Source organism: Mytilus edulis, chromosome 9 (assembly GCF_963676685.1).
Source record: "Mytilus edulis chromosome 9, xbMytEdul2.2, whole genome shotgun sequence".
In the NCBI taxonomy this organism is placed as follows: domain Eukaryota; kingdom Metazoa; phylum Mollusca; class Bivalvia; order Mytilida; family Mytilidae; genus Mytilus; species Mytilus edulis.
The window spans coordinates 54,824,707-54,839,897 of NC_092352.1; the positions used below are offsets into that span (position 1 = coordinate 54,824,707).

Here is a 15,191-nt window from a genome sequence, read left to right on the forward strand (position 1 = left end):
TGGCATCCACCACCTGTATCTGACAGATGGCACAAAATTATTTAAACGCTCTCCAAATGCCTTCAGGCAACAAGCAGAACCGTGCGAAGATGTATTTCCAGTCAAGGCGTTAAACACTTCCATCATCAACAGAATGATAATTATACAAAACAATATAAAACTAAAAACATACAAAAGTCTGCTAAATTAATTGTTTTTGGACATTCAAATTGTGCAGTTGGTTCCATAACAGATCTTTTATTGTAAGTTCCTACTTTCAACCATTTTCCTATCCTAAAAAATAAATTTTGATCTACACATGCTCAGTTCTCATCAAAAGTACTCTTTGGCATGAAAAAACAAACAAACTGGGGGTCAGACCCAGAATCCGACAGTCCCATAATCCGACAGTCCGATAGTCCGACAGTCCCATAATCCGACAGCCCGATAGTTGGACAGTCCTATAATCCGACAGCCCGATAGTCTGACGCACGGTCACTTGTCTCTGAAAAGTATGCCTATATAGACATGGAACGTTTGTAAATTGGTATATTTTTTCACACAGAAAATTAACAAATCAGTCAGTATGACGTCTTGTACAGGACCACAATTATCTCATACAAATCGGAAATGAACGGAATCCGGGTCCGTTCACCTTAAAACATGATCGCTCTTATTCCAATCTTTTTTACATAATTGGTGTCATGCCGTGATGATTCAAGACTAGGGATGCTCAGGTCCTCATAATAATTTACATATAAGTGTTATCTTTTATCAGCAAAGAGTTCAGGTTTTGGCAATCAGTAAACCAAAAACATACTAGATACTACAGCGGTTTATATTGCCATACAAGCTAGAGCAATGATAAGGTATTATAAATAGACGCAATTTAAGTTAAGATCTCATTCCAAATCTATGAAATCGTTCTGAAAGTTCTGAAAGTGGTTTTGCATTTTGACTGAAATTTGAGATAATGATACTATTCCTATTTTATCAAAACTAATTGCTCTTTTTAGAAAACATAAGAAAAGATAAAAGAAAATATTGATACTTCTATGTTATTCTATCTGAAGTAGTCGTTACATATCTTCCCCTCAGATATAAAAGCATACATCTAATACTTGTGATATATGATTATACGTTACATCTTGGAACAGTATATTTAACAATATATGTGCCCCTGGTTACATTATGCTTGTGCATGTACAAAATGTATGTAAACAGACATTCTCGTTATCAACATTGACATTGGGGGGCAATACTTTTTTGTGTTAACCTGTTATGACCCTTTTCAAGGTGTTGTTAACTGTTATCTGAGATCAATTTAAGCTGTTAACAGTTTTCAACCCACTTTGTTAACTGTTATCAGCATTTCTGCATTTTTTGTTAACTGTTTTTGCCAAAATCGAGGTGTTGTTAACATGTTATATGTTGACTTAAGCTTAGGACAGGCATATACATACAGAATTGCCCTTTTTAATTTATATCCCATTTCGATGCAATACACTTTTTAAATTTCAAACACTGCTCGCGTTTCAGCAGTATGCCAATACGCTTTTAAGAAGACAATCATCCTTTGCAGCAGCACGGCTTCATGTCGGACCATCGGATTATCGGATTAACGGACTATCGGACTGTCGGAACTACTGGACTGTCGGAATTTCGGGGTGTCAGATTATAGCTACGCTCCCACAAACTTAACAAAAATTATTCTTATTTGAGGTAAGAGCAGTTTGCTGTTTATTAGACTGACAAATATATTAGTATTTTCTTTCATTTCAGAACACAATTAGAACCTACCAATGATCCTGTTATAGTGAATGCCCTGATGTTTATATGTAAGACTATGCATGATTCAGTTAAGTAAGTTTTATAATATTATGTATCATTATATGGAAATCCTTTTGTTGTTATTCAAGTTTTTTGTCAATTCTCACTTATAACCTTTTATAAAAATAGAACTTAACTAACATTTTTTTAACTACCATGTTTTTTTTTTGTATTATGTCTCAAATTAAAATGGGGAAAATTGCAGTATATAGCATTCTTTTGGAATATTTTAATGATTTTATCTCATTTATATCCAACAAAGCAATTTAGAGTTACCTTAAAGATTAACAACTACATTTACATGAATTTTTAAAGAAGGTATATGTTGAATTATTAACTTTACATTTAACATGTGCTTATCTTTTTATTTCAGTGCTTTAACTCTCGACGATGAAAGAAAAATGATCAGTAACTTAATTTCGGGCTTTGTTAGGAAAATATCTTTTGGTCGTGACTTTGAACAACAATTGAGTTTCTATGTAGAAGCTAGATCTAATTTCACTAACCTTGATATGGTCCTAATAGAGCTGGTGCAGGTATGTACTGTAAAAAAAAAAAAAAAGGATTTTTGCGCAGGTGCCACTTTCGCTCTTTGAAAAGGATGACAGGTTAAAATAAAAGAAAGAATCTTAATAGAATTTTGTTTAAATAAGGGCAGCTATTTCTTAAAAAGGCAGTTAGAAAACAGATTGGAAGTTCAGTTGTGATACTGTAAACATGGAAATTTTCGTGGTAGTTTTATTATGCCCCACCTACGATAGTAGAGGGGCATTATGTTTTCTGGTCTGTGCGTCCGTTCGTTCGTCCGTCTGTCCGTCCGTCCGTCTGTCCCGCCTCAGGTTAAAGTTTTTGGTCAAGGTAGTTTTTGATGAAGTTGAAGTCCAATCGACTTCAAACTTGGTACACATGTTCCCTGTGATATGATCTTTCTAATTTTAATGCCAAATTAGAGATTTTACTCCAATTTCACGGTCCAATGAACATAGAAAATGATAGTGCGAGTGGGGCATTCGTGTACTGAGGACACATTCTTGTTTTCGCTATTTTCGCGGTAAGAAGTGAAACGCGAAAATTAAACAACCGTGAAAATGTCAAGGAAAAACTCTTTTAATTACATTTTCTTTTACAAATTGTGACTTGGATGGAGAGTTGCCTCATTGGCACTCATACCACATCTTCTTATATCCACGTATATGAATAGAATATATATAGGAATACTGTATAACACTGATTTCAAAGACGACAAATATATAATTTAAATTATAACAGTATGTCTTAATGAAAAGCAATGTTAAAAGTCATGTCTTTAACTCAAATCAGTTATTTCACTGAAGCGAACATTACGGATATTGTTATGTAAACAAACACTGATTACCATTATGTTAATGACACCTGTCAATCAGTAATAAAGGTATCACCTCGTTGAATCTACTACAAAGATTGATCAGATCAAAAGATCGACTAATTAGCATTAATCCTGACAGCTCTTTATTTTAATTCATCCCTAATTAGGTTTATACTTTTATATTATTCTGTATGCGTTTATACGAGCATTGAAACATGCTTAACTTTCAATCTACTTTAACATTAATGAATCGAAAACAAAATATTTCTGATTGATTTTATCATTTGATTTAAGATATATGTAAAACTGTTCACTTTCCAAATCATTTATGAAAATATTTATCTAGGCCACTGGGAAATCGCAAATTCAAAACGGCTCGAATTTGGATCGTGTAAGTAAATCACGAAATAAGACGGCGCGAAAATTTCCCGGTTTACAGTATATAGAATTTTTCAAAATCGAAAGTATTTTCTTTACAATATTTTTTTTTTAAGAAGATTATTAGAAACACAATTTATGTACTTAAGTTTCATAATTTGTAAATGTTATATAATTAGAGAATATTCCATTGTTTTAAAAATGTTGAGTATAAACATTATTCTTTTTTGCAAGCAAACTTATTAAAAGTTACCATATACTTTCACATTTAATGGTTTTCTTTTCAGAATGTGAATAATTTGTCAATAGATACACGAAAAGTTGTGAAAGGGAATCATTCCAGAAAAACAGGCAATTTTGTTAGGGTAGGTATAATAAAACATGTGAAAGGGAATCATTCCAAAAAAACTCAATTTTGTAGATATAACAAAACATTCTGCTAAACACAACCACACAATACACCTTATCGCTGTTCCCGCTTGACCCGAGAATCTGTCCCGCTTGAACTTTTCATGTCATACAACAATCACTTTTCCATTGTGTCATCAGATATTTTCTATTATGACATCAACATTTTACAGGAACTTGTGTGATGTCCAGTAATGGCGGACATATAATGATAAGGTGTATTGTTTATAAGCTCAGGGGCGGATCCAGTCATTTTAAAAAGGAGGGGTTTCTAACCCAGGACAAAGGGGGGTTCCAACTACATGTCCCCATTCAAATGCATTGATCGTCCAAAAAAAACATTCCGAAACTATCATTCTGAATTTTTACTGTCAGAAACTATCGTTTCTGAAATTTTTTTCAGAAATCATCATTTTGAATTTCATTTCCAGAAGCTGCAATATAATTTAAAATGTTTACCTATTAGACTGATTACTGTATGTTTTCAGGTGTAAAATTGAAACATTTGTTTTGATGAAAAAAAATTAAAAATCTCTTTTAGAAATTCTGATTAGTATATTTTCAGTAAACCTTACTAAGTCTTCTATCAGTTTTTCTGCCATGTATTTTTAATTTTCTGAGTCTCTGATTGGTTTATTTTCAGGCATGTGCAGCATATTGCTTTATAACAGTACCATCATTACAATCACAGACGTCACAGCTACAGTTATATCTTCTGTCAGGACAGGTGGCACTGCTAAATCAGTGTTTTAGTCAAGGTAACAAGACTAGTGCTATAGTACTGTTCATGATGGATAGTCAAAATAATTAGTACCAGGTGATCTACTTTGTTTCAGTCATGACACACCAGTTATAAGATATTTTTATTTTCAAAAACATATATATTACAGGAATTATTTGTTGAAATCACATTCATAAATAAAATTTTGACAATTTACATCAAAGAATGCATATATTAATCTGATATCATATTCACAGTATTTAGTGATAAAGTAATTTAAATAAGACATAAAAATCATTGTAACCGAGGGTATATATAATTCAGATCACAACATTTATATACTTGGGAATATCAAGAATTTATAACCAACCAAGTATAAATTTTCTATAGGCTTTTATGCAGCCTTCAAGAAATCCATCAATTCATATATCCAAGGAATTATGATGTTACCTCAATCCACAAAATTTAGTACCCATGAGATGTTGAAGTTTTAAATATTGTAGATTTAAATGATGTTGATTTGTTGTTTAACATTGTAACTTAATTTTTTTTTAGTTAAAGCATAAAACAGATATGTTATTGATAAATATATCTTTGTTTTGTAGCTGATTCTTTCTTTAAAGCAGCAATATCATTAATACCAGATGTGCCTAAAGATTTAACTCAAGATGGAAAGAAGAGACAATCAGAGCCAGTTTTGCAGGAGTATATCTGTAATTTCCTGTCCACTTTACTAACTGTTCCTGTAAGTATTCAGATTTATACATATACATGTGTAATAAAGGTGTAGAATGTTGAGGGGGTCAGGATTTTTATCGGGACATCAGGATCAGGTTTTTTAAGCTCAGGATTTCGGGATTGATCCTTTCAGAATTCTGGAAATTCTTTTTTCGAATTTCGGGATGTCAGGATTTAAATTTCTTTAAATAGGGGACATCAGGATTTCTTGTTTTTAAGCCCGGGATTTCGGACTCCCCTCCTCAATGTTAATAAACTACAACATTATATTTATGAGTTTGTATTCTTATATCTATCCATGATGTTGTAGATATTCAAGTTACTACATTTCACATTTCAGTGACTTCGTTTAAGTTTTCAATTCTACTTCTGTCCTCAGTTCCTTATTGATCTAAAATCATATAACCTGGTGTAGGGATAAAATTGAGAATGGAAACGGGAACATGTCAAAAAGATAACAACAGACCAAAGAGCAGAAAACAGCTGAAGGCCACCAATGGGTCTTCAACACAACGAGAAAATCCCACATCAAGAGGTGTGCAACAGCTGGCCCCTAAACAAAAATGTGCACTAGTTCAGTGATATTGTGTGTCATGAATATTATTTTTTTAATCTCATTACAGGACAACCCAGATTCTGGAGTTCTCTATTTATTGAGAGGTCTATTAAACATTCTACAGAACTACACCAGTGACAGTGATTTTAAATCCAATATTTATGTCCGTGTCCTGGCAGTGTTGTCAGCAGTTTGTCAGGAAAGTTATCCTTATCATGTAGATAAAGGTAACTAGTTCAAAGTATTTAAAAAAAATTAATGTACATGCAAATACTATTGTTCTGGTCAATGAATATGAATAAAGGAGATGTTGGGTATATGTTAAGTCAAAAGTCAAACAACATTTTTGAAGTTTAATAAATGGTCTTTTGATAGGAGTTTGTGATTGAGTATAAATAGAGAATATCATATGGCTTTTTCAATATCGCATCTGTATCAACCCTAGACACCAATATAATTCCAAGAGCTCTGCTCGAGGGATTATATTGGTTGAGGGTTGATATGGTGTGTGATATTGAAAAAGCCATATCATATACAATTTTTTATATACATATACCTCAAGTAGATGTTTTTTATGTAACATGACGTCATACAGATTATAGGTTTGACATGACGTCATATAGATTAGGGATTTGAAAGCCTTTGCAACAGTGACTGCAATCGATGACGTGACGTCATACAGATTAAAGGTGTGATAAAGCTTTTGCAACCGTGCTGATATCGATATCATCACGGGTGGCTGATACTGCACGCTTGTCAATGATTTTATCATATACTTAGCATTGATATGATAGCTTTTGCATATGTGTAATGGGCGGAAGTGCACAAGCCATATCTTCCCACCCGGCCTGATAACCCATATCAAGTGCCTCTCGTGCAAAAAACCCATATCAGTGCCCCTCGTGCAAGTTACTTCCGGTGTTTCCGGTATCGGTTGTTTACTTTTCCATTGTGACGTCAGATGTTTTTTATGACGACGTCAAAATTTACGGGAACTTTTGTGGGGATAGTTTAATACTTGCTAACAAATGCCATTGACAATTATGAATCATTTTATAGTACAACAAACATGGAGTAGTAATGATCGTAAAACTCTTCCAAATTTTCAATGTTTAAAAATTCTATAGGAAATGTTACCATAAATATATAAGGAGTTAATGATGCTGTTGTTGGACAACTATAGTATATTTGATTCATAATTTTAATTTTCTTTATAAAGTGTCGACTGTTTTAGTTATTGCATTAGTTTATTTGCCTTACATAAAACTATTGTCGGAAGTATATGATAAAGCGATTAATACATGGCCTTTTCCATATCAGCCTGGGTATCATCCCTCGACCCATATCAGCACCTCGACTCCGTCTCGGGCTGATATGGGGGTCTCGGGATGATACCCAGGCTGATATGGAAAATGCCATGTATTAATCTCTATGTATTACACATACAATGTATCTGTATTTACTACTAAGTTAAAGTATATAATAAAGTAAATTACACCATGCTCAATTGATAAAGATAAAGTCTAGAGAACATAAACCTTAAAATTTAATTTTAGTTTAGGTATGACTATTTAGAAGATGCAAAGATATTAAAGATTTCCTCATAGCAAGGACTCTGTGGCCAAGTGATTTAAATAACACTATGAAGATAAGTTTATAAAAAAGAAGATATGGTATGATTGCCAATGAGACAACTATCCACAAAAGACCAAAATAACACAGACATTAACAACTATAGGTCACCGTACGGCCTTCAACAATGACCAAAGCCCATACCTTTTACTTTTAATGTAAACCTATAAGCATTGCTCAAATTATTTTTTTTTTAAATGGGGCTATATATTTAATTAGTCATTTTGTGGTAAAGCTTGCCACTAACTCTTAGGTTATTTATCAGAATTTAAAAAGTTTTTGATCCATTTGTAATGCATGTGATTTAATTTTTCAGTTGATTCTAATGACTCAATGTATGGATCCGATCCTAAGTTTACCGCTGATGTTCGAGGAATCTGTAGTACACTGCTTGAGGAAGTACTCAATCATCTGAAATCATTACATACAGCAGAGGTAAAATTACTTTATTTATTTTCATGGTACAAAGGAGTAGGTACGGTTTTGGCCTCAAATTTCAGGTCCATCTGATGAAATATTTTGCACACTTTTTAAACACTAAAGTGTCTTCTTCAGTCAATTCAATTAGTTTATGTGAAGGATTTGAACTGATTTAGTCATTAAAAACCCTCAAAGCTTAAATATGAAAAATCTGTCAAATATGCCATAATATGTCACTTTTCAGATGGTTTTTGTCAAAAATGAAAGTGGCTGCATCTGTGTTCACTCTCAACCTTTACATATGTTATGTATTATCATCAAATACAACTTCCATTTAAATATTTAGACTGAACACAAATGCGGCCACTTCCATTTAAGAAGGAAACTGTCTAAAATTTAACTCAAATGCTAGAATTGTGAAGATTTCAGTAATTTATATTGGCATGACTTAATGAAGCTAGAACTTGATATATGTGCGTTGTCTGGTCACAAACAGCCAATATTTTTGTAACAGAAGTATTCTTCTTTCCAATAAATAGCTAAAAGTTTACATTTTATCAACAAGACACCAAAAAAATCAATAATTTATTTCCCAATGACTGATTTGATTTTGTTATTACACTCTTTTAACACAAGTTGCTTCTCTTTGACAATTGAAGACAGTCACAAAATTTATGAAAAGGACTGTTCTTTTGTCTAATTTTTGGAAAGAAAAGACATGGGAAATGGTTGCTGTTGATATGTTGAAACCTATAAGGACAAAATTCCGTTCACCTGAAAAAGACTCATTGATTGTTGGTTACATCCAGTGCGTAAAAGAGAACATAACCAGTAGAACACATGGAAATTGTTTTTTCTCTTTTTTTTAGAAATATATTTTTTTTTTTCAGACATTGAGAAGACAAAGTCAGCTTGCTTTAGAACTGTTTAATACAATTGTACATCATGGTGATGTGACTAAGCCATCAATGTTTGCATTGGCTCTGAACTTATGGAACTTGGCTCAGAAACATGGGGAGTGTGATACTAAACAAACAGTAAGTTTTACTTACCAGAGAGGACCCTAGTGGGAGGTCAAGGTTGTTAAACATTCCCATTAGTAGTATGTTAACACAGATTCTTTCAAAAGTCATTAGAAATATTGCATATGTACATGCACTTCTTTTATAATGTACATGTATCAATTCTTGTTCAATCCTGGTTTCTTGCCTTGTATGAAATTATAACTTTTAAAAACCATCCCTCCTTAAGAACTGGTATCCAAGGAATATTACTGAATCCACAAACACAAAATGTGTTCATATACAAATTGCATCTTTTGATTCCATAAATAGAAGGAAGTATGTTGTAATATTGCAAAACTGTAAATAATAATTCCAAACCTGCTTTGATTCATCAAATCATTAATGAGGGGACAAAATAATATCTGTATTATGATAAGATTGAAATCATGAAAACTAGTGTGAACAACAGTTACTTGGAATCGTTTGTCCATTTTATAGTTAAGATTATGTGTCTTTGTTTTGTTTTTTCATGTCAGTCTGTATGAATCAGACAGGCAGACCTTTATTAGTGTATGGGAAATTACAAAAATTTATAGCCCAAGGTACTAAATTTCGGGCTGTGAGGTCCTAGATTTTTGCTCAAAATTTCAATAGGGCTTTTATATTGTGCTAGGTTATGACTCCTCCTTGTTTGAAATTATTACTATTCACTTTAATTATTAAATGTACTATAGATATTGCTTTAACTAATGTCTTACTAATGTTGTTTATTGCAGGTACGATCATTAGATGCAGTCAAGAAAAAAGCAGCTGTGTTGAATATCAAAGAATATACAGACTTAGTTAATAAAATGGCATTAGAGTCAAGGACATAAATTGGAAAACTGTCAACAGTGCGAATTTCATTTCAAAATATGTGATATTTATACCTGACTCAAATTGTTTATTATTATTCATACAGATTTTGATTTAACAAAGTGCTAAAAATTCTTATTTTTAAACATGTCATAAATATACTTTACTCAAATTGTTTGTTATTCAAACAGATATTGATTTAACGAAGTGCTAAAAATTCTTGATAGAACTGACGAATGTTAAAGTGTCAAAATTGTTTATAGAATTTTTATAAAACTAATAAATGATGTGCAATAATGTTACTTACTAGTAGTATCTATATTTTTGGAATTTGCGAGTACAGAATATAATGGCTGGTCGATAATTACATTGTATGTTTCAAAACGAAAAATAGGGTTTAAGCCGTTGATTCGATACCGATTGTCAGCTGATTTGATACAAATTATCTTGAAACATAGGATATTGTGGACCAAGCCTGAAGTTTCTATCTCTGCTATTTGTTTAGCCTTATTGAAGTATTGGATGCGCAAGACTTGGATGTGTTGTTTCCATCCCTGTCAAAGTTGGCATCAACTATGTATTAGTTATTTATTATGTCCGTTAATGAGAAAAAATTAGTTGTGGTTCAATGATGTTTGGTATGCAATTGTATAAACATTGGCCCATCTCATTTCCATAGAGATTATTTAGTCCTGCCCCTCAGTCATGGTCTATTGACATTGAAACTTTGGCTAAGATTTCTTGTTTTAGTTTGTGATTAGGTCAGTGTATGGGGAAACACTAGTGATATATTAATGACAATTGGTATGTAATTATATAAACATTGGCACATCTCAATTACTTGGCGATTATTTGGCCCTGGCCCTTTCAGTCATGGTCTATTGACTTTGAATATTTCGTATTGTTTACATGTAAAGGTCAGTTTACAATACTAAAACTCATTGGTAAATAAAGATAAAGCACAGAAAATACTTGAAAAACACTAGACATGCTCGATGAATTTTTAAAATTTTTATAACAAGTGATTAGTAAGTTTGAAAGATCATAAAGGAACGTGTAATAATATTTTACTTATATGTAATATAAGTATTGTTTATACAAACAGAAAAGCCATTCAGTTTACAAGTAATTAATTTTATGATAAAGATGCTGACATCATGGATGCAATTAATTAACATACACAGACCACTTGTTATATCTTGAGGTTAATTTGTCTAACATTTGACACTTTGAAGTTACAACTGGAATCTCACTAGGAGGCACACTAATCTTTTCTTAATCAGATACATGTCACAAACAATCACTGTAGGAGAGGACAGCAGATATGATACCAGATCTCTTTAATACTGATTACACAAAAAATAGTATATTATTTGAGGGTCAGTAGGTCAGTCTCCTCCCCCTGGATGTTAGATGTACCCAATCTGTGTAAAGCCAATTGCATGGTCTTTGTATAATCAGTTTCTTGGTTCATAGCAGCCTGACTAGTTGATGGAGTTTTACAGTGCTATTATTCAATTTACCTCACACCTTCCCCTTCCTAACACCTTCAATATTGTTTCATGACTAGAGAAACAACTCAGCTTAAACTAGTGATATATATATTTTTCTTTATTTCAGTTTTTCCTTAATGGAATTTTATCACTGGTCATTTCTAAAATTTCATTCATCCCTAAGCATTTCGGGGATTTTATCAAATTTATTCCAGTGCCAGTTTGATAGACCCCTGCTACTTCACTAGTACATGGGCTATCCGCCAGGCAGACCTTGCACTACCTGGCTGCCGATGAGACGCCTAGTCTCATCACCTAAGTGGAGAACCCTCGCTTCACATTCCCCGGCTGGCGCATTGTCGGGCAGGCAGGTTCTTCCTTACACTGAAGGTTGCAAGCTGACTTTCTCAGGAACTCAAAATTCTGTTTGTATGCTGAGTGTTTCTCAAGGGCCAAAATTAAATGATTTTTTAATAAATATTATTATTTATTCTAACTGTTTTTCTGCTATAAGCCAGTATGATTTCCTGAGACTGTTTTGGTTTACACACAGAAACCCCTTATATTTGCCTTGTTTGCAGTTTGTTTTGGAGCAGTTATTTGGTCTTTTTTTGCTCATTTATGTGGGCTAGCTATGTACTGAAACTACAGAAATAATATTCCCACTATGAGACTACAAGAAATATATAATAAGAGTCTACAAGAAAATACAATAGAACACTACAAGAAAATACAATATGAGATAGCAGAATACAAACACCTTTGAAGTTTGTATAAATGGGTACCGTATTTGAATAATAATGTCACAATTGCCTCGTAGATATTTTTAATTCAAAGTTGACAATAATAAGATTTTAGTAAAAGCTTTTCCATAAAAACAGGAATAACATCTGATTAAAGAGAGCAAAAAAATCCAGGCTATATGATAAATATTGCAATGATATTTGTTTCATTATTTACATTGAATCTTATAAAAAGGCAAAATGTGATATTTTTTCTTTTCTACAGATCATACCAGCATGTGGTGTTTATACAATACAAAAACCTATCATGTAACACCTGCACAACAAGTTTTTTTAATTTAAATTCAACAGGTACAATTTATTGGCACAGGACGTTTGCGCTTTTTTACCTGTAAAACGATAGGACATTTGCACGTCAAATATACTATGGACATTTGCGCTTTAAATTTTGATTCACCTGTATTAAATTGACTGGACATTTGCACTTTTTACCTATAGTCGTCCACCTGTAATTTTAATGAGAAGTAATAGTACATAGACGAATAACTTAAATTTGTTATTATTAAGAGAAATAGTGCAGAAACCTTCCATACCCACTTCAATGAACAATTCTACTCACTCATTCTGCTATCTTTTAGCAAATTAACAGTCGGTGAATTACATTCACATTTGTTATATTGATGAACATGCACCCCAGAATGAGAAACATGATTATTGATTTGAAATAAAGGCGAAATACCAATAAGAACAGATAACAAGAGCTAATTTTTTTCAGTACTTGGACTTCAGATATCAAGCGAAAACAGAATGTTTTCTTTTACTAGTTTTAGCTGTATGTAAACTTTTAAACATATATCAATATGCTATGAAATGTGCTATGCAATGATTTTTAAACTTTTAACTCTGCCAGGTCAAACCTGCCAGTCCCAAGCCCAGATAAAATAGGATAGTAATAAAAACCAAATATTGCAAAAGCGCAAATGTCCTATGTAAAAAGCGCAAATGTCCTTTATTAAAAAGCACAAATGTCCTATGATGTGAAGCGCAAGTGTTCAAAAATAAAAGCGCAAATGTCCTATGAAAAAGCGCAAACGTCCTGCGCTGCAAATTATCAATTGGCACTGACATTTGTTTATATAGAGGCCTTTTTTCATGTCTTAAAAATATTCTTCTATAAGTACTATGAAGTCAATAACAAAGCAAAATTTCCCCAAATGACAAAAAAACAACATCAGATATATAAAAAGACAGCTCGTAATAAGGTTCCATGAATGAGACACATGAACACATGGCAATATTCAACTATACATGTTGCTTATTTTAATGCCCCACTTACGATAGTAGAGGGGCATTATGTTTTCTGGTCTGTGCGTCGTACCATCCATCTGTCTGTCTCGCTTCAGGTTAAAGTTTTTGGTCAAGGTAGTTTTTGATGAAGTTGAAGTCCAGTTGACTTCAAACTTAGTATACATGTTCCCTATGATATGATCTTTTTAATTTTAATGCCAAATTAGAGGGTTTATCCCAATTTCACGGTCCACTGAACATAGAAAATGATAGTGCGAGTGGGGCATTCGTGTACTGGGGACACATTCTTGTTTTGTTGTTGATTGTGTTTATGACATGCTGTTTCTTTTACACATACCTCAAATCTCTTTTTATTCAGAATAAGTTTGATGTCTGATATGTGATTTACTATAATTATTGTATTAGTGTAAATGAAAAGAAGAAAATGAGACTCCTTACCTACATCTTATTTGAGTTTCAAAGGTGACTTTTACAAAATGATTAGTCTGTAACGTCTCCTTTGAAAATTGAGATATATAGATTCGACAACTGCAACAAGTGTATTACAATATTTCTCCACTGGAGACAGTTCAGTTTTTAATATTTAAAGCGTGAGGCTTGCTGAGCTTTTTAAATAATTTAAATTTAACTGTTGAGAGTGGGGAAATATCTTAATACACGAGTTACAGTGGTGGAATCTGTTTCTCTTATGATTTTTATCCTTCCTCTTCAAAGATTTGAGGAAAGTTGTGTACTTTTGATGTGACGTCATCAGGCATGGTCACCTTTTTTCATGACGTCACAATAAGGAAATTTAGAAGAAAACAAGAAAATTTAACGTCACAATTAAATTTACACCAATCATTTGTCGAGAACAGATTTTTCACTAGTGAGGAGACAAATTTTTCTCACACCGGTCAGGAAATGTGAAAATAGCACAAAAACCAGGTGCTCCGCAGGGCGCAGCTTTATATGACCGCAGAGGTCGAACCCTGAACAGTTGGGGCAAGTATTGACAAAACATTCAAGCGTGATACAGCTCTGAATTTGGATTGTGATCAAATTTTTGACATTACATGTTGTTTTTTTTACACAAAACAAATGTCAAGATTTTACAAATCAATTAAAGATTTCTTCTTCAAACTTTTTAAATCTAAAATTAAATAGTTCACACAGCATAGGTTTCTGACACAGAATGAATGTGGTCTAATGAACTTAAAAGTTTTTTTTTGCCTTTGAGCAATTCCTTATGCTGTTGAATATTAATCCTCTCAAAAAAATGTTTGAAGAAATTTTCTTTTTATTTATGAAATCTGAAATGAGAAAAATTTACCCCCCCCCCCTTTTTTTTCACATCCCCGTTTCCCTTTTTCCAAAACTGATATCAATTCAAATTTCTAATGGAGTTTGCAACAATAACTACTCTTTTAAATACATAATAAAATATTAAAATGTAAAATAAAGTGCTTGTTATCACTGAATGGTAAAGATTGGTTGGTAGTAAAAGTGAATATACATTGTTTATTGTATAAAACAATAAAAAAAACTTCATCAGCAACATTTTATATTGGCAAATTTCCAATGAAGTTATTTACATAAAGTTATTGGCAAATAAAAATAGAAAATGACATCATAGTCATGTCTGGCAAATGTCCAACATACATTATCTAAAAACATTTTAGATAAGATAAGGAAAAAAAGCTTCATCAGCAACATTTTATATTGGCAAATTTCCAATGAAGTTATTTACATAAAGTTATTGGCAAATAAAAATAGAAAATGACATCATAGTCATGTCTGGC

General features: G+C 32.5%; 1 protein-coding gene across 1 annotated transcript in view; it reads left to right on the forward strand.

Moving 5' to 3' along the window:
* LOC139488601 (VPS35 endosomal protein-sorting factor-like) overlaps nucleotides 1–10,168 on the forward strand; it is a 28,778-nt gene extending 18,610 nt beyond the window's left edge. Inside the window, exons 18-26 of the mRNA XM_071274326.1 lie at nucleotides 1,762–1,842; nucleotides 2,183–2,345; nucleotides 3,820–3,897; nucleotides 4,584–4,698; nucleotides 5,267–5,406; nucleotides 6,023–6,182; nucleotides 7,904–8,022; nucleotides 8,898–9,044; nucleotides 9,788–10,168. Coding sequence (XP_071130427.1) covers nucleotides 1,762–1,842; nucleotides 2,183–2,345; nucleotides 3,820–3,897; nucleotides 4,584–4,698; nucleotides 5,267–5,406; nucleotides 6,023–6,182; nucleotides 7,904–8,022; nucleotides 8,898–9,044; nucleotides 9,788–9,886 — 1,102 coding nt within the window. The 3' untranslated portion in view covers nucleotides 9,887–10,168. The remainder of the gene's footprint in view (nucleotides 1–1,761; nucleotides 1,843–2,182; nucleotides 2,346–3,819; nucleotides 3,898–4,583; nucleotides 4,699–5,266; nucleotides 5,407–6,022; nucleotides 6,183–7,903; nucleotides 8,023–8,897; nucleotides 9,045–9,787) is intronic.
* The last annotated feature ends 5,023 nt before the right edge of the window (nucleotides 10,169–15,191 follow it).